Source organism: Falco biarmicus, chromosome 13, assembly GCF_023638135.1.
Source record: "Falco biarmicus isolate bFalBia1 chromosome 13, bFalBia1.pri, whole genome shotgun sequence".
Taxonomy (NCBI): Eukaryota; Metazoa; Chordata; class Aves; order Falconiformes; family Falconidae; genus Falco; species Falco biarmicus.
Window position 1 is genome coordinate 13,288,878 of NC_079300.1, and position 24,276 is coordinate 13,313,153.

At 46.3% G+C, this 24,276-nt stretch overlaps 1 protein-coding gene across 5 annotated transcripts in view; it reads left to right on the forward strand.

The window, feature by feature from the left end:
* The window catches only part of TP63 (tumor protein p63), an 87,222-nt gene extending 63,173 nt beyond the window's left edge, over positions 1-24,049 (forward strand). For 3 of the 5 annotated variants that reach the window (XM_056358839.1, XM_056358841.1, XM_056358842.1), the window contains exons 3-12: positions 839-1,025; positions 2,771-2,886; positions 3,213-3,322; positions 3,604-3,740; positions 4,779-4,861; positions 5,834-5,970; positions 17,513-17,670; positions 18,600-18,744; positions 19,638-19,731; positions 20,982-24,049. In XM_056358839.1, the coding sequence (XP_056214814.1) occupies positions 839-1,025; positions 2,771-2,886; positions 3,213-3,322; positions 3,604-3,740; positions 4,779-4,861; positions 5,834-5,970; positions 17,513-17,670; positions 18,600-18,744; positions 19,638-19,731; positions 20,982-21,278 (1,464 nt within the window). In that variant the 3' untranslated portion in view covers positions 21,279-24,049. Of the gene's footprint in view, positions 1-838; positions 1,026-2,770; positions 2,887-3,212; positions 3,323-3,603; positions 3,741-4,778; positions 4,862-5,833; positions 5,971-10,595; positions 11,002-17,512; positions 17,671-18,599; positions 18,745-19,637; positions 19,732-20,981 lie in introns of those variants that run through there. The other 2 variants (XM_056358840.1, XM_056358843.1) reach the window with 2 other exon arrangements.
* Positions 24,050-24,276: the final 227 nt, after the last annotated feature.

A 24,276-nucleotide genomic window follows, 5' to 3' on the forward strand; every position in this document is an offset into this window, starting at 1 on the left:
TGTTTTAGTAGGGAACATCTTAAAAGAGGAGATCTAATATGCTCCAAATTAGCACAGTGAATAAGAGCATCTTGTTCTGCTCCAGGTGTTCATTGCACAGTCACACTCTCCCTTTTTAGAATCAGCTGCTGGGTTGTGCTCTAGGTGTCATCATGGACCTGCTTTTTGGGCTGTTCGGCGCTTCTGACCTTTGATTATTTTTTTTATATATATACTATTTTTTACCTCTATCATGGATGTAACCCTTTGCATTTAGAAGTGTGGAGATTGCTGCAGAGGTGGTCAGCAGAGGTGTGAGATGCTTTTAAAAGATAACTGAAGTGTCAGATTTGGTACAACTCCCAAACAGGTTAGGGTCTTGCTTTCAATTACTGCTCAATTCCAAAGCTCATGCTTTTATTTCATCCCTCTGCAAAGGTAGGAGGGCTTCTTACAAAACAGGATGAAACACTTTACGTGTGTAGCTTCCAGGATTATAGAGTGCTTTGAAAAGAATAGTGTCTGTTTTGTTAGGTGGGTAATATGCACCCCTTGGAAGAGGGGGTGTGTGCCCAGGAGAAATAAAGGCTGTATTTGTTCTTGTAAAAGCAGTACTCTTTATCTAAAGATTTTTGCCTTTGGGAAAGCTAAAATGTAGATTTATACTCTGCTATTTTAAAACAGTAAAGGTCTAGGGGTTTTGCTGCTTGTGTGGAAGTGTGGCTGCTGCGTCAACAAATGCAATGCGCATGCTGGAGCTGGTGCATTCAGTTACATGTGCAAACCCATCTCTATCCTCCTCATGCCTCCATTTCTAGCTGAACATCCTGACTCTCTCTTGCTCTTTTTCCCCATCCAGTATTCCACTGAACTGAAAAAGCTGTACTGCCAGATCGCCAAGACATGTCCCATCCAGATTAAAGTGATGACCCCACCACCTCAGGGAGCTGTCATCAGGGCTATGCCAGTCTACAAGAAAGCTGAACATGTCACCGAAGTGGTCAAGCGCTGCCCGAACCACGAGCTGAGCCGGGAGTTCAACGAGGGTAAGGAGGGCAGTGGTTTGCTGGCAGTCCCTCTCTGAAGCTGCCAGGCAGATGGGTGGCCAGTGCAGGGATTTGGTGGCAGCTTCACAGCAAACCTGCTAGAAGCAGACCTCCCTGCAGCATCTTGTGCAGCTTTTTATTTCCCATGCTTAGCAGGAAGCTTCATACTATACTTTAACTGTCCCTGTGCAAGCACGTCCTTGGGAAGACAGTACTGAAATAAACTTCACGCCTGCCCAGGCTGGATGGATATGTGTCCCCATGGCAGGCAGTGCCCTGCTGGCAGCATTTCCCCACTCTACTTTTGCTCCTGTGATGCGAAGCAGCTGTTCTTGTGCTCAGGAATGAGCTTCCACGTCGCTGGGACAGGGATCTAGTAACAGGATGCAATATCATCTCCAGTCCTTAATCCGTGCCTCAAAGACGGAGAGGCTGTTTATCTCTAGCAGGATAACACTAAGTGCCAGCATCAGCTGTAGGCAGCCTTCCTGTACATTTAATGCTATCAGTTCAGTATTAATGTTTTAATCTTTTACTTGCTTCTCCTCATGTTAGTGAAGTGGCAGCTGTTTTAGAAATGTCCTGGAGTTTTCTGCAAACTCATGGGCTGGGCTCCATTTTGCCTTGGCCACTTAAGTTCACATAAGTTCACATGAGCATCTGTTTTATTCTACGTGCATTATTTATCTCCTACTGTAAAAAAACCCGATTGGTGTCAGTTATCAGGATGTCTTAGGAGCTGGATCCCTTTGCTGCTTGCAGTGTACCCGGCTAGACAAGCCCAAAAATAAGGAAGGACTCGGAGTGAAGTGAGACAGTTCTTCAGAATAGTTTTTTGTATCAGAAGGTGCTTTTCTGACAGAACTGGATTTTTTTTAGGGTTGTTACCTGGTTCAATAGTGGCATTTTAAGTAACAAAAACCTAAAAGTGTAAGTTCTAGAAAAATAATTATTTCAGAATAAGAAGTACACAATACTTTGAGTGTATTCATAAGAATATGAATATCATATTCATAAGAAATTAACAGTTCAAACACAAAACAAACTCTTGAGATGAATCCATTACAGGCTGCTTTTCTCAGAACTTAGTTGTATGTTCTAGAAACGCTGAAGAAAATTTGCAGGAAGGAAACTATTATTTTTTTTATGAATTATTGGGAAGGGTCCTAGAAACAAAGAAGATATGTTCCGTTCTGCTGCTGCGGCAAGCAAGCATGATTTTTCAAGTTGACCATTAATTAAATGCATATTTCTTTTGCTGCTTGAATCTTTTTTAGCTCTGTAGGATCAAGATTGATGGGAGGGAACAGAAGAGGACTAGCAACTGATAGGGAAGAGTAGCAATTGAGACCTCAAGGAATTCACTTTGTGTATGCATTAGGGGGAGGAAAAGAAAGGCTTTCAGCTGCTGTGAAAATCCGCGTGGGGTTACCTGCTGGAAGAGTTACTGTGAACTGCGATTAAGCTCACATTTGGGCTCATTTAGTCTGGGATCTTGGGAAGCCCGTGTTCAAGTTTACTCACAGGTGTCCAGCATGAGCTTAAGGAAGTCTGTGTTGCCTTTGGTGTCTGGCAGCAGGGACCTTGGAAAGGGGATGCTTTGAGGGCTGGGAGGCACATGTGTGCTCTGATAGACCTCTGGGGCTACGTGCAGGGGTTTTCCTTGGTGGAAGATCTTGCTGCCCTGTGTGTGACCTTGCTTCACTGAATGGTGTCTCTTGCTTTTTGCCTCTTTTTCCTCGCAGGGCAGATTGCGCCTCCCAGCCATCTGATCAGGGTGGAAGGGAACAGCCATGCTCAGTATGTAGAAGACCCCATCACTGGGAGGCAGAGTGTGCTGGTCCCCTACGAGCCACCCCAGGTACGTTGTGAACTCAGGGTGGTGGCATCCCAGCACACAAAGGGATTGGGATTGTGTAACCCTAGTCAAAGGAGTCAGGGTCTTGTGCTTTCCCCATCCTCATCACAATGAATCCTTTCTTCCTCTTTGTCAGAAATGAGCTTTTAAACACCCTCTTTATCCCATGAGAGCAGGAGTTCTTCATGTCTTTTAAGGAAGCCTTGTGCTGGGGCCTATGTCGTGCTAGACTGATTGCAGCACAGCTGTAGAAGTACAAGAAGGGAGCCTGGAAAAAGCAGAGCTTTCCATCCACCATCTCCTCTGTTCATCCCCTTTGTCTCATCCAGGTTGGTACGGAGTTCACAACAGTCTTGTACAACTTCATGTGTAACAGTAGCTGCGTGGGAGGGATGAACCGTCGCCCAATCCTCATCATTGTGACACTGGAAACCAGAGAGTAAGTAGCGCATCATGAGTGTAGCCGTTTGCTTGAGAGGTGGCCTTCTGGCCCCTCTTCTGCTCAGGGCAGCATTGCATATCCTTAGGGACAGTTTGATCTAAGGGGCCACAGAATGTTTTTCAAATCGTTGCAGTTGGGAGTTTCCCAACATCTGGGACATCTTGACTGGGAAATGGGAGGTTTGAGTCTGTCTGTGCATGGTCTGGTGTGAAGCTGAGGGATGCTGCTGACCCACATCTGAGCTGCCAGCTGACACTTCCTCTCACCTCTCTTCCCAGTGGGCAAGTCTTGGGCCGCCGATGTTTTGAAGCCCGCATTTGTGCTTGCCCAGGCAGAGATCGCAAAGCAGATGAGGACAGCATCCGCAAGCAGCAAGTGTCTGACAGCACAAAGAATGGTGATGGTACGAAGCGCCGTAAGTAGCTGGCAGAGCTGGGCAGATTGCAAATTGTGCTGTCACAGGGCGCAGGTGTGACCCCACCGCTTGTGCCATGGGGACCGAGCAGTGCTGTGCATGGGCTTGGAGGCAGAAGGGCCTTAGACGTTTGTTCTCCCAGGGTGAATGAGCCTCAAAAATGAGCTGGTGTTCACAAGCTGGGTTTGTGGGCTCCCTTGCAGTGCTGCCTGCGTTGATTAGCCTTGCCTGGCTGGAGGGGGTGTTTACTTGCCATCCTCAAGGTACATGTCTGGGACTCTGTAACCACTTTTTGAACTTTTACTGCTTGGTTAGGACTGCGCTGTCATTCTCTGCTCCTTATAGCCAGTGTCTTGGGCTGTGGCATATGTCTTCCAGCTACGGGGAATCTAGATTAAGAGTGCACATAGATCCTGCTGTGCATCGGAGGTACTCTGACAGGTAGCCTCTCTCTGTGCTCTAAAGAGCGCAGTGTACTCATCAGATATGCAAGATGTGGAAACCCAGCATTCGTTTCCCCCGTACGCTCAGTGATGGCACAAGGCTGAGCAGCAGGGAAGCAGGTTTCAACAGGAGGCAGATTGTAACGGAGCTTCATTTTTGCAGTGAATTCTGCACGCTCCCTGCCTCTTGCCTTGCCTTCCTGGATCACTGATCCACCAACAGCTCGTGAGCACTGTTAAACTAAAGCTCTCAATCTTCCCTGCAAAAAGCCGGTGCTGATTCTAGGTACAGAATTTGTTGGGGTTGTGCCGTATATCCAGCACTCCTCGGCTGATGTGTTTCCCCAAGCAGTATGGCCACACAACATCTGCAGAGTCATGTCTGCCTTGTGGAGCCAGGAGCTGCAAGCACAGTTCTGGAGGGGCTCAGGCACAGACCCTTTCAGAGCGCTGCAGATATGAGCTGAGCTGGCCATGCACTTCATGTCTCTGTGTGTATCTCTTTTTTTCTTATTTTTCTTTCTTCCACTCGCACACACACCACCCCCCCACCTTTTTATTTTTTAATGGGATGCTTTTGGGATTTCTCTTCTAGCTTTTCGACAAGGAACGCATGGCATACAGATGACATCTATCAAAAAAAGACGTTCCCCAGATGATGAGCTCTTATACTTGCCGGTGAGTTTTCTCCATCTTTGCATTTACCTTATGTTTAGTATCTTCTTCCATGACTTGAGGCAAGTCAGCTGCTCACCTAGACCTCAGAGAGACCTGGGGATGGGATGTGGGATTTCTTATTTTTTTATTTTTTTAATCCCCAGAGCTACCTATTTTAAATACAAATTGCAGAGGGAAAATATGAAATATCCCATTAGCTGCTGACTGAGAGTGGCTTGTGCAAGGCACATGAGAATATCCCAAGGGATCTGTCTGTCCTGGTGGAAATGTTGTCCTGGAGACTGAGTTTCCCTCGTCTGTCATTTCTGGGCCTGTGGCACTTTAGCTTTCTCTGGAGATAATGGGTGTTGCCTTACTGACAAAGGTGGATGCTCCTGTGGCTTTTAGATGTATTACCAGTGTAATGTAGTGATAGAAGTGATATACACTGTATTAAGTGTTTGGATTAGAAAGGGCAAGAAGTATCCATAACTGGCCATTTAGCTGCTTCCCCATGAGCCACACTTAGTTGAATAAATCACAAACCATGGTGTGCTCTAGAGGAGAAGGGAGATCCAAACCTAACACCCAAATTTAAGTACTCTTTTTAGTCCTTGCCCCTCCCGCCACCCTCCACCCAAGGCATGTAAGATTCAGCACCAGATCTGCTTATATCAGAGGCAGATAATGCCATTGCCTGTCTAACAGATTGGATCAGAATATTGCTTTTGGCTGGCAGAGATTTACATCGAGCCAGATGACAACCTCAAGATGTTCACTAGCCTGCAGTGTCAGATTATTGCTCTTTAACATTATCTGCTGTACCTCTAGCACAAGGCTTAGCGGTTTTATTGCATATGCAGTGTATAAACAGAGCATTTACATGCTGCTCAGGTCATTTACTTTATCTAAAAGTTGCTAAGGTGGCCGTCACTAAGGACCATAGAAGCAGTTCTTTAAGGCTTTTCTTTTCCCCCTCTTCCCATGATCCAGGTGAGGGGACGGGAGACGTATGAAATGCTACTAAAGATCAAAGAGTCCCTGGAACTGATGCAGTACCTTCCCCAGCACACAATTGAGACCTACCGGCAGCAGCAGCAGCAGCAGCACCAGCACTTGCTCCAGAAGCAGTGAGTATGAGTATGCTTGCAGCGACCTGTGCAGTGAGGATGATGGGGAAGGGGAGAGAGGAGAGAGACACAGAAGGCTTCTGCACAGTTGTTCATAGGGATATGGTGCTCAACCAAGAGCCAAGCACTTGTAGAGTACTGCATTGGCAAAATCCTTTCCAACAGCGCACCTGTTTGACCCCATGGTCAAAGCTGGCAGAAATCGATGTCAGGAGTTTGGCCACAGCCAAGTTTCTGTACAGAACTTGAAAGACTCTTGAGTTTGAGATCCACATTTCATGACCTGTGCAATGGGACAAAGCAGTCCTTCGCCAAGCACACGTCCTGACTGCTTGCAAGGTCCCCCTCATCTCACACAGTTCACCTTTTGGCCTCAGAGGATGAATGAGGACAGGCTCGGTCCCTTGTTTCTGACTTCCAGCCGGAGCCCAGGGCGTAGCGCAGCCAGGCAGTGCCATTGCACAGCCTGCAGGCAGAAACCTGCTGCATGTGCGTGCCCGACCTGGGGGCCACAGGGTGGGTGCGCTCTGCTCCCCTCTGCTCTGTGGGAAGGGCAGCAAGCGTGGAGCCATCTCCATGCCTTCTGCCTTCTCCAGGGTATCCATCTGAGCATCTTGTCAAGAACTTGTGGAGCTGGGGCTGTCAGCACCAGCTCAACCAAGTGCTTAGACTCTACTACTGCGCATCTCTGGTGCTGTTGGAAGGCTGGTGTTTCAGTGGGATATAAATACCATAGGTTCCACAGCTTTAAAACGTGAAGATGAAAGTCATGAGTGAAGATGAAACAAGTAAGAATTCCTTTGTGACCAGTGGGTGCTTCAAAGACAGACTCTATGCCTGCCCTTTTAAAGTGTTTTTAAAATCTGTACTTTGTCACTGACTCTCCACATTGCACACAAGAAACTTTCCATCTGGGCAGGCATAGTCCCTATCTGAACTCAGCTGGCAGGGCTGTGCCAGGATTGCTTTGGGTGGTGTAAGTGCCAGGAGGACGAGGAGAAGAAGGGCCAAATAAGTGTCTGGTTTCCATTTTCCCCTCTGTTCCCAAAGCTTTGCAGTAACAGGGACTGAGTCAGAGCTTGACTTCCCAGACGGAGTGTAAGCGGTGTCATTCATGGGCATGCATTGCTTCACCTGCTGTATCGGGTGACAGAAAATAGCCCCCCGGGCTGTAGGTAGCCACCAGCGGTAGTGCTTAGGATCTCACGCGTTCCTGCTGGTAAGCTCACGCATCAAGAGGCTGCTGGTATAACTCATTCCTCTGCAGAGGTTAGCACGAGGCCAAGGCACCACATAAGTCCCACTTGAGCCTGTAGGGATTTATTTCGGTGCCTTGGCCTTGTCTCAGGACTTCTGCAATACCGTGGCTTTTTGCCAGATCTCTGCATGTGTTCACATTTCAACTTGTGTGTTTTTAGTGTCAGCTGGAGTCTTGTGGAGGTGTGAAAGAAGCCTTGTGCCAAAATGGCTGGAGCATCCAGGGGCTCCGGACTCTTTTGGAGGGCACTTAAAATTCTCATTATTATTACTATTTATTTTTATCAGTCATCTACACTGTTTGTATATACTATAGCTTGTATTTACTAGCTCCTAGGCTTTGCGGTCTTTGTGCATTCAGCTGCATGTCTTCAAAGCTCCACCTGAACTACAGCCATTTCAGTTGAGAAATGGTTTTGTAAGCAGAAATGGACGGCAGCAGATGACAGCTTTCACTTGGTGCTGACAGTTGCTTTGCCATAATTACTGTTTTCATTCTTCCTATATCAATAGGATGGGTTCCTGGCAACTGAGGTTGGTATTTGTGTTACCTTTAAGACCAGCATGTATAAGTCCGGCCATTTAATTTAATGAAACTTCTTTTGGCATGTCTCATGGCGCTTTTCCAGTTATAAACTCATTTTTCTCAGCTGCTGAGTGTGCTCAGATACTGAGGAGAAAGATTAGGAACTTTCAAGGATACCAGGAGCAGGGAGAAAAATAACTTACAGTGTTTGTCCAGAGCTGCTGCAGTTGTCTCTGCCGACAGCCTGCCATCCACAGGGTGTCCTCTGTGCTGAAACGTGTGGTCAGGCAATAGTTTCTTAGGTGCAGTTGGGTTCTGGTGCTTTTTCCTCAGTAATCCAGGGTATGACTTAATTCCTGAAGGAATGTGTTCAGGGCAAAGGGGCATTTAGGCTGAAAAGACCATAGATGCAATTGCACCCCAAAAAATTGTAAAGGAGCTCAATGGTCTTGAGCTTCAGGTCTCAATGTGAGAATTTGTAGGAGCTGGTTTGGGTAAAAGCAGCCTTGCCAGGTGGGTAGGTTGCTGGGGGATGTCCTGCCACTGCTCCCTTGTCAGGCTGTCCAAACTCAGCAGCACTGTGACTCCTTTGCGAGTCTGTTCTGGCTTTAAAAGAAAATGCCTTTAACTTTGTAAGGTAGGGATGTACTTTCAAAACTCTGTCTCTGCTTTTGTTCAAAGTATATGTTAAAACCGGGAGCTAGGAAAGTGCATATGCAGTGACCAAGTTTGAATGTGCAGGAAGCTGTAGGGTCCCAGCAGGGCTCTGTGGAGCTGGAGTGTTGGTGAGTTGCCTTTGGCTCTCTCTTCTCAAAGTAGAGCTGCATCATCCATATGTGCTCCACAGTCAAGCCTTGGTAGAGGAATTGCTTGATTTTACAGTTTACTTGCCTGAGCAATGGCTAACATAGAAAAGCTATCTAGGTGTGTGGGAAGAAGTTTTCCTTTCATTCCTCCAACATGGAAAGCTTCAGCTTTTTTTTGAAGAGTAGGAAAAGCAAGGATGAGATTAGCATGGTGAAAGGTGGTTTTAAAAATATAAATCTGTCATTTTGGAAAAAAACTGTATAGTTACTCTTTGTGCACATACAGACCAGCATTGCATTTGGTAGGCCAGCAGAGGTAACTGCCTTACTGTTCTGGAATAAAAAGGACAAATCTGGTGACAATCAGAAAGCTTTGTGTCCCACAAGATGACTAAAATACTGCAATGCTTCACGTTGTGCCAGACCACAATCTTTCTCTGTCTCATCTCCTCTCTGTTTGCTCCTTTGTGCATGGTTTTCTCTTATTTACTGTTATGCCAAATACCTTCATGATCACAGGTGGGAAGTGGGGGGGGTGGGGTGGGGGTGCTGCATTTTCTATTCTTCCTTTTTCACTGCTAGATCCTGGGGTCTATATTTGACCAGCAGAACACAAATTTATTAAGAATACTTCCTTTTTGTGGTCTGTCACAATTTAGAACATGGATTTGCCAGAAGACCCCTGCTGCCAGGGATACCAGAGGTAGCCTGTGCTTTGTTTAGGAGGGAAGGTTTCTTTGATACTCTGCTGTGCAATACTTTTACCATCAACATTCCCAGGGAGTATCTGCACGGTCTTTAAGGGTTTCACTAGAAAACAGGTTTTCAAGTTCAGCAAAATTTCCTGTGGTGGGTTTCACCCTGCTGAGCACTGTTTTCAGAACAGTCTTTTTTCAATTGGACGTAGCATAGAATCACAGAATATCTCAGGTTGGAAAGGACCCATAAGAATCATAGAGTCCAACTCCCATGACTGAAGGATTTTCACAAAGTCTTTCAATGGCTAGCAAGAAGAGGACTTTTGTGTTCGAGCAGTATCTTATCTCAACAAATGTTCCTCTCACATCAGCAGGGCTGCAGCCTACCAGCCCACTGGCTGCCTTTCTCAAACTAGTGAGCAGCACAGCTCTTTATCCAAATGAGAAGGAATTAACCCCGTAAGTGATGTATGACAGAGCCAAACTATCCAGTGCCTGGAGTGCTCCAGCTGAGATGGGAATTGCAAGGATCCCTATGCTTGCTGTCGTGGGTAGGGGGCTGGGGGGGAAGGTATTCTTCATACATCCACCTAGTTTTTCTCATTTTTGGTGTGGAAGCTAGACTATTGCATGGCTTGGTTTGGCTCTGTAGCGCTTGCTTGCATGTGTTGTGAGCTCCAGGCACTTGGATAGAGTTCTCACCAGAGAATGACCGACGTGAAAGTAAGTGAGAAAACAAGTGGGATTAGGTATGTGAAGATGTGCTGCATTGGCTTCGCTGGCTGCAAGGGTGCAGTGCCTTTGCATCAGCTGGCAGCCCCAGGGACCCCTCTGCTTTAGTGGAGAGGGTCCCCCGGCTATGAAAAGGGGAGTAGTTGAGATGTAACTATTATGGCCCTTTCACAGTAGGCACCATCCCTTCTCCCTAACACCAGCTTCTGGGTTTTAAATAACTGAAGTTTGAAGCGGGGTCAGTGGAAGCTGCTTCTCTCCTTTTCCCCTTTTAACTGGGTGCTTTATTTTATTTCCTCTTGTATTTGCCACTGGAAACAGTATTGGGGCACCATTTGCAGTATGAGACTGGAACATAGAAATCAGATTTTATTCCCACCTAGTTGTTTTCTCTTCCTTGCCGAGCACTTGCTTGTTCCTCAAGCTTTCCAGCTTTCTAAATCTCCTGTCACATAACCTCACTGTAGGTGCTAAGACATCTGCTTTTCCCCTCTTTCAAAGCCCATACTGTGATCATGAAGGTGGAAAGTGACTGTTTCTCTCTCGGTGGTTGGCACAGGGTCCTGTACATTCATCTTTTTCTTTTCTCTGGTTCCTTCTCTACAGTCTCCTTTCGGCCTGCTTCAGGAGTGAACTCACGGACTCAAGGAGAGACCCTCCCAAACAGACCGATGCCATCCTAAAACATTCCAGCCCCCCAAACCCATCAGTATATCCATAAACAGAGCTGGTGGGGTCACTTTGTCCAGCTGGCGGGACTAGGAACAGTGGGGCAAATATACAGCCTGATAGCGACAGAGTAAATAGTGAGAGTAATCTTCCGAAGGGACTCAAACTTTGCAAAAACAACAGACACTTCAACAGACCTCTTAACCATAGCCCGTAGCATTGGGAGGTTGGGAACCATGATGTCGTCCGTTTTGGTGTAACATTTTCTTCCTGTTTTTGTAACATGTTGATACTCTTTCCTCTTCTGTATGTGTGAAAATCAGCAGGGTTTCTCTGAGCAGGTCTCAATTTTAAAATGCTTCTTGTCTTGTTTAAATTAAAACGTGTTCATGGGCTGGGAGGGATGAAAGGGGGTGTTTAAAGAGTATGTGATAGTAAATTTGGCCTGTTGAATGCTGGTCATGCAGCAATAGTGCAAGTAGCTGAAGTATTTGTACTGCTGGACAGAGGGAGGTAATAATTATATCAATTGGCACTGGTAAGAAGTCGATTTTATTTTTTTCTGTAGAAGTGCCCACTAATTTGGCTTCATGAATTGTTTCCCCTCATTTTTAAGATTAAAGGGTCTGATCTAAAAATACATCTAAAATTGTAGGAAAGACAGGGTGACTCTGACTTTGCACCAGCACCGCTGGCATTAATCCAGTTTTGCTGAACTTACGAAGGTCCTTCCTGACTGTGGGCTTGATCTAAATGGTGGGCTGAGCTGCACAAGTTGAATGTGAGGTTGAAGTCTTTCTGTATAATGACATCCGTGTGTGCTCAGTATCCCTATCCCTTTGCAGCTGAGCTTGTAAAGGCCAGAGTGTACAAAACTGCTCATTGCCCAGCCTGTGGAAAGGGGTCAGAGCTTGCTCCTTTCCTTGCAGATGTTTAGCAGTTATTAGATGTTGCCTTAGAGTTTTCATCAGCCCTACTACGTTTTAGCCCATCACTCCAAACCTCATAGTTCAAAGGACAGCAGTGCCAGCATATGTTGCAGTTGACTTGGCCAAGTGGCCTCAGGCCATGCCCACCTTGTCCATTAATCCTGCGACCAGTGGCTTTTGCTTATTGTGTCCATGAAGCGCATCCTGGCTTAGCAATTCCTGCACAGAAGATTTTCTTAGCAAGGACTTGTAAATCCTTACACTACTTCTATCAAACGCTACCTCTGAAAGCCATTTGTATGGGGCTTGACAAGGAGGATTTGAATCGTTTGGAAAGTTCATCTCTAAGTGTCAAGCCCAGACCAGCACAGAGGAGGAACAGGCAAGTAACATGCTGTGGAATTAACCTGGCATTGCTGAGCATGGCACTGGGTGTGGATACTGGTAATGAGGGAGGAGCCAGTTGAGGGTGGGCATGATGCCTGCTGTGGCTCTTCCCACTGAGAGGTGCCCAAACATCCTTACATGAAGAACAGCCCCTAATACTGGTAGAGAAGTGTCTTGCAACCTATGCCCTCAGGCAGTGTCATCTCTCCCGAGGAACCCTCTGATGTCGATGGCTGCAAGAAACAGAAATGTGAAGGAATTACTGAAGGTCCGTCAGGAATGCTGCTCCCTGAGGGCTGGTGTCTGCCCATATCAGCCATGGTTGGGGAGCAGAGCTCGATGGCAAATGCCAGTGATCAGCAGCCCCCAAGAGACACAGGGGGTTGGATCAGTACTGATGGGGACCGGTGTGCCTGCAGTGCAGTCCATGCTGGATTTATCTGGGGCAGGTACATACCCAGCTCTGACACACTTGTGGTTAGGCACAGCCTGAAGAGACGCTGCCTCCCAAATGCAGAGCGGGCCTCCTGGCCACCCACCAAGGATAAAAGCCTGATGCAGTGGGAGAAGACTCTTATCTCTGAACATCACACCATCCGCTTCCAGGCAGCAGAGCTGCGATCCGAGCAGGTGATGACTTGTACTAACATCTCCTTTAAGAGCCGTATCCCATCGCTGGATATCTCCTTCATTGTCTTAGCAAGACTTGTTCTACCATAGCAGTATGGGGGAGGACTGATGGAAAAGAGCCCCCAAAATTGTGATTAAGTATAAATAATAGCTAATTAAATGCTAGCAGTAACTATTTCATACAGTTGCAGCTCTACCATCATTCCTTGTGTAAAGCTAACCAAATCAAGTGCCTCTTTACTTTGCCTGGAAATTTCAGGAAGCACTTGGAGATCACAAAGCAGACAACTATTGCTCTGTGCCACTTATTTGGGAGAAGAAAGGCAATGCTATTTCTTTCCCTCTGAGAGGTGGGCATCTGAAACTGCAAAGGCAGCCCAGGCACAGGATTATACTTTGCGCTGTCAGTCTGTCCTTCCAGTGAAGGTTTATTCCTGGATCTTGGTCTTGTCTCCTTGTGGATGGCAATACTGGGACACACTAATCTGTGTCTAGAGCTCTGCTTCAGGGCCTATTCACGAGCAAGTTTGAGGAGGCAGCCCACCAGATAATACAAGACATCGGCAGCCTGCACTGGGAGATTCCAGCCCATGCTACAGTTGGTCAACTGGTCCAACCTCTAAGAAATCTCTTGTACTGTGATGGGCAATGCAGCACCTGGGACTTCCACCAAACAAGAATATAAATTATTTGGATCCAACTGTCCTTTGGAAAGGCTTTCCTGTTTGTCCTCCTTACCTGTAAGAGGATGATGATTGTGAAACTGGTCTTTAATGGTCACTTGGTTTGCTCTTCAGCTATAAGGTGCATATTCTTATTTTTTTATCAAATAACTTAGAGCTGGAAGCAATTGGAGCTGCTTCATAGCCTATCCTCTGCAGATAAAAGAAGAAAACCTTTTTCCAGCTGTCTTTTGATTGCTTCTTTGTCATCTCTGGGGCTTCAAAGTAAGCCTTTTCCTTTCAAGGAATACCGGGTGGACTAATTGAGCCTTATCAGTCAGGTCATATCAATCTATGTCAACTAGTTCATGTATATCCACTTGCCATATTATAGCTCCATTCCCTGGAGAGCAGATTGCATCCACTGCGTGCCTTGGGAAATTCCCATACCTGAAATCTAAGGGGAGTTGTTATTGCCATCCTTATCCCCGTGCTGTAGTTGCTGTCTGCCTCATGCCTGTCAGAGCTTCCCCTTTCCCTGCTCCCAGTTAGTTACCAAGCCTACATACCATTTCTGTGGTTGAGAAGATGCACTATTGCTTGCTATAGAATAGCAGCTCTTTGAGATATGGAGAGCAAGGGTATCTCTCTGCTATTTAGTGTCCCACTTCATGGGCCTTCAAAGTGGATGAGTGCAACTGAGCATCATCTATGTCATTTGTGTGCCATTACTAGACTACATCAGTGACATCTCAGTGTTATGCAGCCCAGTGGGCAACCTTAACTGAAAAAACATTGCCAATGGGCACGCTGACCATGTGTGAACTTGGGATGTATCCTTGCTGCTCTTGCTGTGGCTACAGTAAGGAAAGGCAGCCCGGAACTGGATGGCTTTGATTCCACCGGGTCTCTGCATTGTGACTAGCTCTAGGGAGTATTCAGGGATAGCAAAATGTCGGTGCAAAGGGCTTGGGTGCAATCTAAAACTCTCTGAGCCTGAGCTGCCCTATTCTTGCACTTAATGAACCTTTGATGTCATTTGCATTAAGGCTGCTTACATGACGGTGTGCTCATCTAATGTGAATGAGGACTCTGGGACTTGTCTACTGAATCAGGTAATTGGTCTATCCAAGCAGTTTCCTACCTCTGGTGAAGGGCTGATACCCAGCGAGCTGGGAAAGCACGGAATTTATACAAGGTAACCTGTGACCTGAACTGTGCTTCATATGTGGGAGAGGAAGGAAGTTCCTTCCTGACCTCCTCAGATGATCAGTATATGCCTTGAAGCATGAGAGGTGATTGCCCTCATCTGAGCTTGCATAACTACAGATGTTATTGGCTAAATAATTACATAGTCTCTTGAAGAGAGAAAAATCAGTTGCAGAATGTGACTCAGTGCCTTTCATATCAGACTGTTCCAAGAAGTATAATAGTTTCTTAATTGAAGTCCTTATACCTTGATATTAAAATGCATTTCATTGGCATTGATATCAAAGAAATGTTAATGCTCCTACTTCTAATCTTTCTTGAGACATAGTAAATATAATTTTAATGAAAACCACTGTGCATGACACTCTTATACCTGTTTTTTAAAAAAAATGAGAAAAAAAGCAATATATTTTAAATGAATCCTCAAAAACCATGTAGTCTGTGTGTTTAATACCAAAACCATTTTCTTGTGTTTCTGAGGCTGTGGCTATGTTGATGTGTGACATTAATTTTCAATAAAATTTTGCATCTTCGTTTATCTTGGGACTTTTCTTTGGCTAGATGACTTTCTCTAGACCTTTTATAAATCCACTCATGTGATGGAATAGTTTAGTTGAAAGAGCTATGGGTATGAAGAAAAATACTTTTGTTTCCTGTTTTATTCACTTGAGCTTGATTGTCTTAGTCTTGATTCTTGTATGAATGAGATAAGAATGGAGTCCTTAAGCTATATGTTAAAGTTTGCATTTGTTTTCTATAATGTAGGTTGCTTTGGGTTGGCTTGTGTTTGCTTGCTGCTTTTTTTTTCTTTAATCCCTGAAGTATTTTGTATTCTCCTAACTACCTTTGCTGAGATCACTGTTGGTGGTGGAGAGGGCAAAGTTAGGCCCACTACTGACCTCCTCGGAGACCCTTGTTTCATAGCAACGGTCATCCTTTTAAAAATAAGTTGAAAGTCATGAGTTTTTAACAAAATCTGTCGTGGGCTTAAACAATGCAACTAAATCTTCTTGGGGAAGTCTTTGCTGATTTCATTTGGAATTTCATTGTGTATGTGGTGGCCTACTCACTTGCAAATTGTGCAGATTTTGCCCTAAAAGACTACTCAGTCTTAATAACGTGTATTAATTTCAGCTGAGGCTTAGTTAAGATAGGTGCCCAAACCTGTAAAGTAGAAACATTAATTTTGGTCCTAAACCCAGAAGCCTCTTTAAGTTAAGGGTGGTGTCAACCTGACTTGAATTTCATGGCTGACCTCAACTTTCATAATTGGTGAATTGAAACCTCAGGTCTGAATCATTCCCTTCACCCTGCAAAGTTGGGTCTGAGCTTCATGGCTCGGTTTCACTTCCCCTTGGGAGTTGCTGCCATCGTTAATATTAATTTGTGAAGCTTCTTGTGCTTTCCACTTCCTTGAGTCTATGAAGTTTGCTGGATCTTGTCCTGCACCTTCACTGCCAAAGGACAGTTCACACCCTTCTGTACCTCCTGTAATTGTGTAATTAGGTAACATTTCTTCGGGGCCTTAGATACTCTAGCCTGTTAGCATAGATGTTTTCTCCACCCAGCACTGCAAGTCTTAAAAGTGCAGGAAGCTGGAGACAATGTAATTGTATGAAACTTGACCTTGAGTGCTGAAGGTTTTAATAAATTATCTAGGAATAAGCCTTTTCTTTCCTTTTACACTTTGCTTATTTGAAGTAATAACTATTCTCTTTGCATAGAAGGAAAGCCAGTTCCCGGGAATTGGTGTGACCAGTTATACCCAGACTAACAAGTTTCCCAATGGGAAATAAGGTGGGAATGTGCCCTTACACATTCACTGTGGGGTCACCATGATATGGCCAAACGAGTGCCAGGCTCCATGGCAAGCCAGGCAACCTCTGCTCACTCTGCTGGCCGAGCATGGCTTGCGAGGGTACGTTGTGTCCGGGAAGCATGCCCGCTTCCCCAGCGCCTTTGCCCAGTCTTGCAAATCCTCCTGGTGTCAGAGAGAGAAAAACCTGCTGTCTCATGGCATGGCGGTGCTCTGCCAATTGTGCTGTTGGACCCACTTTAATGATCATTTTCTGCATATCCCAAATAAGACCCCACTCCAGATGGGATGCCACAGCCGTAACTCGATCTGAGAACTGGGCTGCTGTTCAGAAGCGGTCTGGTCTTCGCACACTGGATCGCTTACGAGGCAGGGTTGCAGCTGGGACCCTTGGGGCTGGGCAGGGGGGAGCTCACCAGCAAGCTTCTCTGGCCCAGTTCATGGATATGTTGGATGGAGTTTGGGGCTGTCTGGACTTGAGGGAGGCTAGTGTTGTTGTCAAGTGGTAGTAGGAATCTGATACTCTTTGCAAGTGGCCTGCGGGGTTTGGATACCAGGTTCTTCTTAACACCAGCAAGAGCTGCATGTCGGCGTCGCAGGCAGCTCTGTCCATCTCAGTAGTACTGGTCCCTAAGGTGTACGGAGTCTGTCTGGAGCAAAGAGCCTCTGGCTATTATATATACACCTGATGATAACCTGATTATATGAGTAACCAGGAATTTTTGAGAAACCAAGGTCGTAAGTATGACCTGATCTGGAAATTGTTTCTGCAGTCAGGTTTTAGAAGTAGTTAAGATGGTTTGAGAGAGCTTCCTCAGTTCTTGTTCTTATGAAAAAAGTCTTTGACCACAAGGAGAGCTTAACTTAAAAATACTCCTTTTGAGTTTTGGCAGCTGTTTGCTGGCTTTGTGTATGTTCTTTTCAACTGAAAAACGTACATAGAAACTTTTCCGTAAATAAAGCATTTGAACCAAAAGTGAAGCTTCCTCTTACTGGTATTTCACCATTTGTTTTTTTTAAATGCCCAGAATATCTGGGAAACGTCTTACTTCCTGTTGACTCTCTCTCCAGTGAACTTTTATCTGTGATGCTCCCATGGCATCAGTGATTTCACTAGCAGTAGCTCACCACTACCACAAGCAGAAAACATAGTTCCTTGGATGCTTAACTCTTAATAACCAATTGCTATGATTACTGTCCTAACATCTCTTTGGTTTGCAGGACCTCCATGCAGTCACAGTCATCCTACGGCTCCAACTCTCCACCTCTCAGCAAAATGAACAGCATGAACAAGCTGCCCTCGGTCAGCCAGCTAATTAACCCTCAGCAGCGCAATGCCCTGACCCCAACCACCATCCCTGACGGCATGGGAACTAACAGTAAGAAACCCTTGCTCCTTCTTCTCCTCTTCCATGTGTGCTCCCCGCTAGTCTAGGCAAGGAGACTTGGCATCACCAAGTGGCTAGTGTTAGGCTGAGGAGCCCGGAGTCATTTGCTGGCTGCAGAACTGAATATTGCTCACTGCTGTGCCATGGGGCAAGGCTTCAGCATCCTGCTCTGAGCTCAGAGGGGTGAACAGAGCTACTTCTTGCTGCTGGTCTGGCTGGCTGCACTGTCATCTGTCTTTCAAGATTTGTTTCTTCTTCCTTTCCCAGCAGAGGAGATGCAAATGTTGGCAAAGTTTTTTTTCCCTCCGTTCAATTAAGACACTTCTTAGTTTCAAAGGAAATATCTGCGCCTCACAGCTCTGTAACCTGCTTCCTGAAGAGTGCCCAGCAGCCCTGTAAATCCAGGATGACAGACATGGTTCTGGGGCTGAGTTTTGTTGGTTTTCTTTTTTTGGTTGTTTTTTTTTTTTTTTTTTTATTTCAAAAGCACTGGACTTTTGCCCACACCTGTTGCTGATCCCCTTCGGGTGTTCTCGGTGTCTCTGAAAACAAAGCTGTTTGGCTTCTGTATTGGGTTACTCTGCTGGCTCTGTCCTCCTGCTCTCCCGTGGCAGGGAAAGCAGAGACGAGGCTTGCTTAGGTTTCTACCGAGCCTGTCTGTAAAGGAAGGTGACGCGGTGGCGCTGCCGACAGTTGCTCCAGTAAGGGGAGAGCGCCTGGAGGACTGTCTGTCATCTGGTCCTTGTGCAGTCATTGCAGCCCTGCCTGAAACTCCCCGTGAGCTTGCTCCATGCAGGGCTTTGCAGGGGGTTGAAGGCCGCTTCAGCTGCGGGTGCTGTCCTTCGGTGCCATGCTGGGGGCGAAGCGGGGGTCTGGGGATGCCTGGGTAACAATGTACTCCTCCTTCTTCTCTCCTCCAGTTCCCATGATGGGCACCCACATGGCCATGACGGGTGACATGAATGGCCTCAGCCCCACGCAGGCGCTGCCTCCTCCCCTCTCCATGCCTTCAACGTCCCACTGCACCCCCCCTCCTCCGTACCCCACAGACTGCAGCATCGTCAGGTGAGCTGGAGCAGGCTGCCTGGCGCACGTTTCCCACCCACAGGGAGTGGAGACCTCATGCTGGGAGCCTGAAGGGTCCTGCCAGGTCCCTTGCCCCGTTCTCCTGGAGCACTGGATCCCAGTGGGTCTTGGCAGTCCTAGGGCTGGCACCCTCTGGGCACTGAGCCTCAACCCCCCACCTCTGAGCAGCTGAGAGAAATAGGGACATTAGGACTGCAAGAAAGCCAGGGGATGCAGCATCTGTTGGACTGGTGGAGCTGAGGGTGCCAGGCACTCTTGCAAACATTTCTTGTCTCTTTTTTTCTGGTTGGTTGTTTTTTTTTTTCTTTGGTTTGTTGTGGTTTTTTCCCCTTTGGTCACTCAACAACCCATGGCTGGGGTCAGAAGTCCTTCTGCCCTCCGTGAGGTCAAATAGGTTGAAAGATGCTGCCCATAAAAGAAGAATCCTTTACGTTTAGGGAGGAATGTGCTGATTTGAAGTATTTTGTGTGCATATTTCTGAGCCCCAGACCCACTGCCTTGCTGACGCCCTCTGTCCATGCAGCAGGCTGCCATGAGCTCAGCCACCTTCTGGGTGAAGTGACCTGGCAGGAGGGTCCATGTGAGCCTTTCTGCCCCAAGATCCAGGCTGTGTAGCACCAGCTTTTGACTAAAGCAAGGTGCTGCCACAAGGGTTGTCTGCTAGGTGCTGAGCTAAAGGACTCCCTCACTTGTTTGATGTGGCAGTGATGTGGCTTGCTGGCCTGGAATGTCTTGGAGAAGGTCAAGCCAAGGGTGAAAGCTTTGTTTCCTGTTGCTGTAGGTTGGCTGAGTGTTTGGTTTTTCTGTGGTTTGGGCTGTTGCAGCCAGGGTGATCCTTTTTTCTCTCTCCTTCCTTCCTTCCTCCTCTGCAGCTTCTTAGCGAGGTTGGGCTGCTCATCCTGTGTGGATTATTTCACGACCCAGGGGCTGACCACCATCTATCAGATTGAGCATTACTCCATGGATGTAAGTAACTCCTCACCATTTCCTTTGTTTGCACTCCTGGCCCTGCTTTAGGAATGGGTCAGAAATCCCAGACTCAATATATTTTTATTTTTGTATTATTAGTTTGATTTAAGGCTGTTGCACACAAAGAAGACTCGTTGTGAGGTGAAGAGAGGCTAGATGCAGGGCCAGCATCGTAACTGCCTTGCCTGGTACAGAGCAAGACTGTCTTCCCCTCACCACCACGGTGTTTTAACCCCCAAAGTGGCACGCCTGCTAATTCCGCAGGCTTAGTTTCAGTTTACACTGCTCTGAAACACCTTACTCGCCTGCAGGCAAGTAGGCTGTCCAGAAGTGGTCTGCATTTCCCGGCCCCCCCCCCCCTCCCCCCCTGCTTCTGTTTTCTGGCCTTACCTTAATGATCTTCCCTTGCCATTGGTATCTCAGCCCTATTTGGGGTGGTTTTTTTTCTTTTGCATGGCTTTTGCTGCAGGGTTGCTGCTTCCTCTCCTGCACCATTGCTCTCCTCTGAGCTGGCTGTCCCATTTTTTTTGCCCCGAGACTTTGCAAGGCTGTGGTGCCTTTGCTTCCTAGCGTGGGCTGCCTTCCTTCTGCTGCTGCTCTGATTAGAAAAGCTGACCCAAATTAACCAAAGCTGGTTGCTGATTTTTTCAGAAGCTGATATTGCATTTCCCAGAATTTAGGTAATGCTACCCTCAGATTCTGTTCCAGAGATGATGGGGCCTCAAAGTCCAAGTTTTCTAAGGTTATGTGTCTGTTCTTAAATTTTGGTTGTGTTCAAGTAATTAAGGCAGTTCCTACAGAGTCAAACCCAGACCTTTGAATACTGGAGCTCAGACTTGGATACTAAAATCCTTTTGCAGGCTTTGAAATAAACACAGGAATTTTCAAAGCTGTTGAACTTCTGCCACCCAGCATCCCCCACCACAGACAATCAGATCTCCCTGAGGTTGTCTTGGAGGTCTTGCAGTCCAGTTAAACATCTAGCTTTAGGTCACCATATCTTACGCATGGATGTGTGTTTTGTGTAACTTCAAAACACCCCTTGTGTCATTAGTCCTTGCTGCCTCATGGCTGCACATGCTTGTTCAGCATTAGTAGCTTGTCTTCTACAGTGCGTCATGGCCACCTGGATTTTGGCAGCTTTGTTGGTTAATAGGCATTGGCAGGGTGACCCAGAAGCTGCTTCTACTCCTAGAGCCCAGCTTGCCCAGGGGCTTGCCTGTTAAGCCCTCTACCTTGCCTTGCAGGATCTGGTGAGCCTCAAGATCCCGGAGCAGTTCCGCCATGCCATCTGGAAGGGCATCCTGGACCACCGGCAGCTCCATGACTTCTCCTCCCCTCCCCACCTCCTGCGCACCCCCAGCGGCGCTTCCACCGTCAGCGTGGGCTCCAGTGAAACCCGGGGGGAGCGGGTCATCGACGCGGTCCGCTTCACACTCCGGCAGACCATTTCCTTCCCTCCCCGTGACGAGTGGAACGACTTCAACTTCGACATGGATGCCCGGCGCAACAAACAGCAACGCATCAAGGAGGAAGGGGAGTGAGCCCTGCGGACCCTGCTCCACCCCGCCTCGGCCACAAACTGCTCAGCCCCTCATTTGCCTGCCTTCTGCTTGGTACTGCACCCCTGGACGAAGGGCAGAGGGAACCTTCTTGCTCACCCATGCTAGGTTTTGCCCTTGATGCTGTCTAGGTCATACTCCTGGACCACACGACCTCCACCCCAGCTCTTGCAAGGGGAAGAGCTGAGCAAAGGGGGAAAGCGGGTGGTATTTCCTTGAAAGCCGTTGACCTTCTCAAGAAGGCGTTCTTGTTTCGTATTTTCCTTTGGGGAGAGGGCTTCTTTTCTTGACTTTTGAATCCTCACACACCTTGTGGGTGTCCTGACCTGTAAATTTGTTTCTCTCATCTAGCGATTCTGCTTTGAAAAGCAGGAAGGTTAAAATAAATGTTTAAAAAGAAAAAAAAAAAAACCAAACAGCCAAAAAAACCCCTAACTCCAAAACCATATGCAAAAAACCCCAAAGCTACCAAACCCTGAACTGGCAATTCATCTGAAAAATAAATGGGAATCGGTCTGCTGAACGTTGCACTTAAAACAGCCTCTTCCCACGGAGCTGAGTGCTCTGTTCATGTGTAATACTCTCCAGCGGAGACAGCACATGCACTTTGCTGGGCAGGCCAGCGCTTAGGGTCACCTGCAACCCACTTTTTTCCTTCTCCCTCACCTTCTCTGGGAAAAACCAAGCCTGCTGTCTCTTCTTGTTCTGAATTTACATTCATGTGTATGTCCTGGTTTGCTTGTTTCATTATATAAACATAAATACAGCCACTGGTCACTCCTGAATTCTGCCCCCCACCCAACCTTTAGCCGTTCTGTTCTACTACTGACATTTAAGCTAGAGAATTAGGCTTTGCCACATATGCAGCCTGGTTAGTTTAGCACAAGGATTTGCCTGCCTAGCCTCCAGTTGAACAGAGGACCGACTGAGAGATGCACACTGATTTGTAGGGATTCAGTTATCCTAAACCCAGACAATCTTTTATTTAGACCATGCTAGACTGGTTTCTAGAACTGTCTTTAGATATACCTGTAATAGGCTGGAGCCTGTAGGAGTTTCTTGCTGGTGACTACAGACTAAGTGATGAGCAACTAGAAGTGGGGAGTAAAAAAAAGAAAGAAATTTCCAATTGCCTTGGAACAAGGACCAGTTCCTGGTAATAAGTCATGTTTACATGAGAAATTGATTTTTCTCTGTTTTTTCTTTATTGGTTCTACAGCAGCTGTGCTCTGAGGCATTTCCTCTGACTGCCAGTGATCCTGTGGACAAGTAACTGAACAGAGTGTGTGTTTTCACATTTATCTTGGCCAGGGTAGTGAGACTTCAACGTATACAAAACAAACCTAAACTGAGGAGCTCGGCTCAGCACAGCTGCTTTCAAGTTGGCTTGCTCATTTTAACAGTAAGCCTGACTTTTTTTTTTTTTTTTCCTTGGCTGGAGAAAAATGAAAAAAAGCAGCTTAAATGACTTGTCGTTCTACCTTGCTACAACCAAATAATCTTGTTTCAATGCAGCGGCTGTTTTCTGGGCCCTGCTGTGTGCCACGTATTTCATTTAGGGTCCTATATTGTTAGCATCTTCCTCCATCTGTCTGTTGCGCCAGGTCTATGTTGCATTCAAAGACTGCCTTCCGTTAACTGTGCAAGCCTCTTCTGGATAGCTCTAAATGGTACTGCAAGATGGTTACCCTGTAAAGTGTATGTATATACATATTTTTTTGTATGTGTAATTTTTGTTTCCTACAGCATAACATGCCAATTTTTATTTCTTCTTGGGCTACCGGGTCTGACAGAACCACAATAAAATGTTGTTTGTTTTTCTGGTTTTTTTTAATTATTATTTTTATGCAGAATGCTTACAGTATACCTTGTAACAAATGAGTCACCACTGGACAAATATATTTGTATTTTTCATACTGAGATCCTGGTGTTACTTTGCAGTTGAGGGGGGAGGGGGCTGGTACTGAAAGCCTGTTTTATCATTTTATTTTGTAACACTTCAAAGAGCAGTGTCCTAGATTTCAAAGTATTTAACATGCTCAGTGTGAAAACTTACATGTCTTTTTTTTTTTTTTCTTCTTCTTTTTTTTTTCCTATATGCTACAAAAGAAGCGAGTCATCCTGCTCTTGACTCGATGCAAGAATTAATTCAGCGGGGCAGCGTTAGTGCGGGGAAAGTGTTAGTGCAGGTACTTTGCAAATTCCTGGAGGTGAATTAGGCTGTTCCCTTCTCACCTCCAAGGTTTTGCATCTCCATTGTGTAATCCTTCTGAGCTGCTTCAGTATTGTACAAATATTGATGCAAAAAATACCGTCATTTTAGGAACTAGAAAGCTTCTGACTATAAAGGTTAATGCAGTTAATGCTGTGCCCAGAGTCTGGGTGCAAGAGCTTCAGTATCTGCTTTTCAGTTCAGCAGTGAGATGGAGCTTTTCTGCTGTATCACTAATGATTTAAAATATATGCTGTGAAAACCTTCTTTCTACTGTATACCACTGTGGAGCCCACTTCTGTATAACTGGAATCTTCAAGTGAGTTTGAACTGCTGTAGCTTTTACCCTCCCCTGTAGAGCTGTGATTTTTTGTTTTGTTTTGTTTTGTCTTGTTTTGATACATCAAAGCATGTGGGTTAATTGAGCTGAGAATCTGCCAATGCTTGTAGCAATGACAGTGTTGCCTGCACCAAGACCTGTGTGTGTTTTGGAACACCTTGTTGTTGAAGTCAATGAAAATAAAAGCCAAACTGAAAATGACACTGAATTCCCAAACAAATTTTCTTGCCTGTGCGCCTTCTTGGAAATGAGCAGGAGTCTTTTCTACTGCTTCCTCCTCTGAGCAGATGGGGCTTAGTGTCGCCTTTGCCCACATGTGCAGTTTTCTCATCCCCACGCCATCCATGTGTTATAAGGTGCCATCATGCACCCATCTGCCTTCTTTCTGCCAGATCAAATGGGTTAGCTCCTGTAAGCCTCTTGCTGAA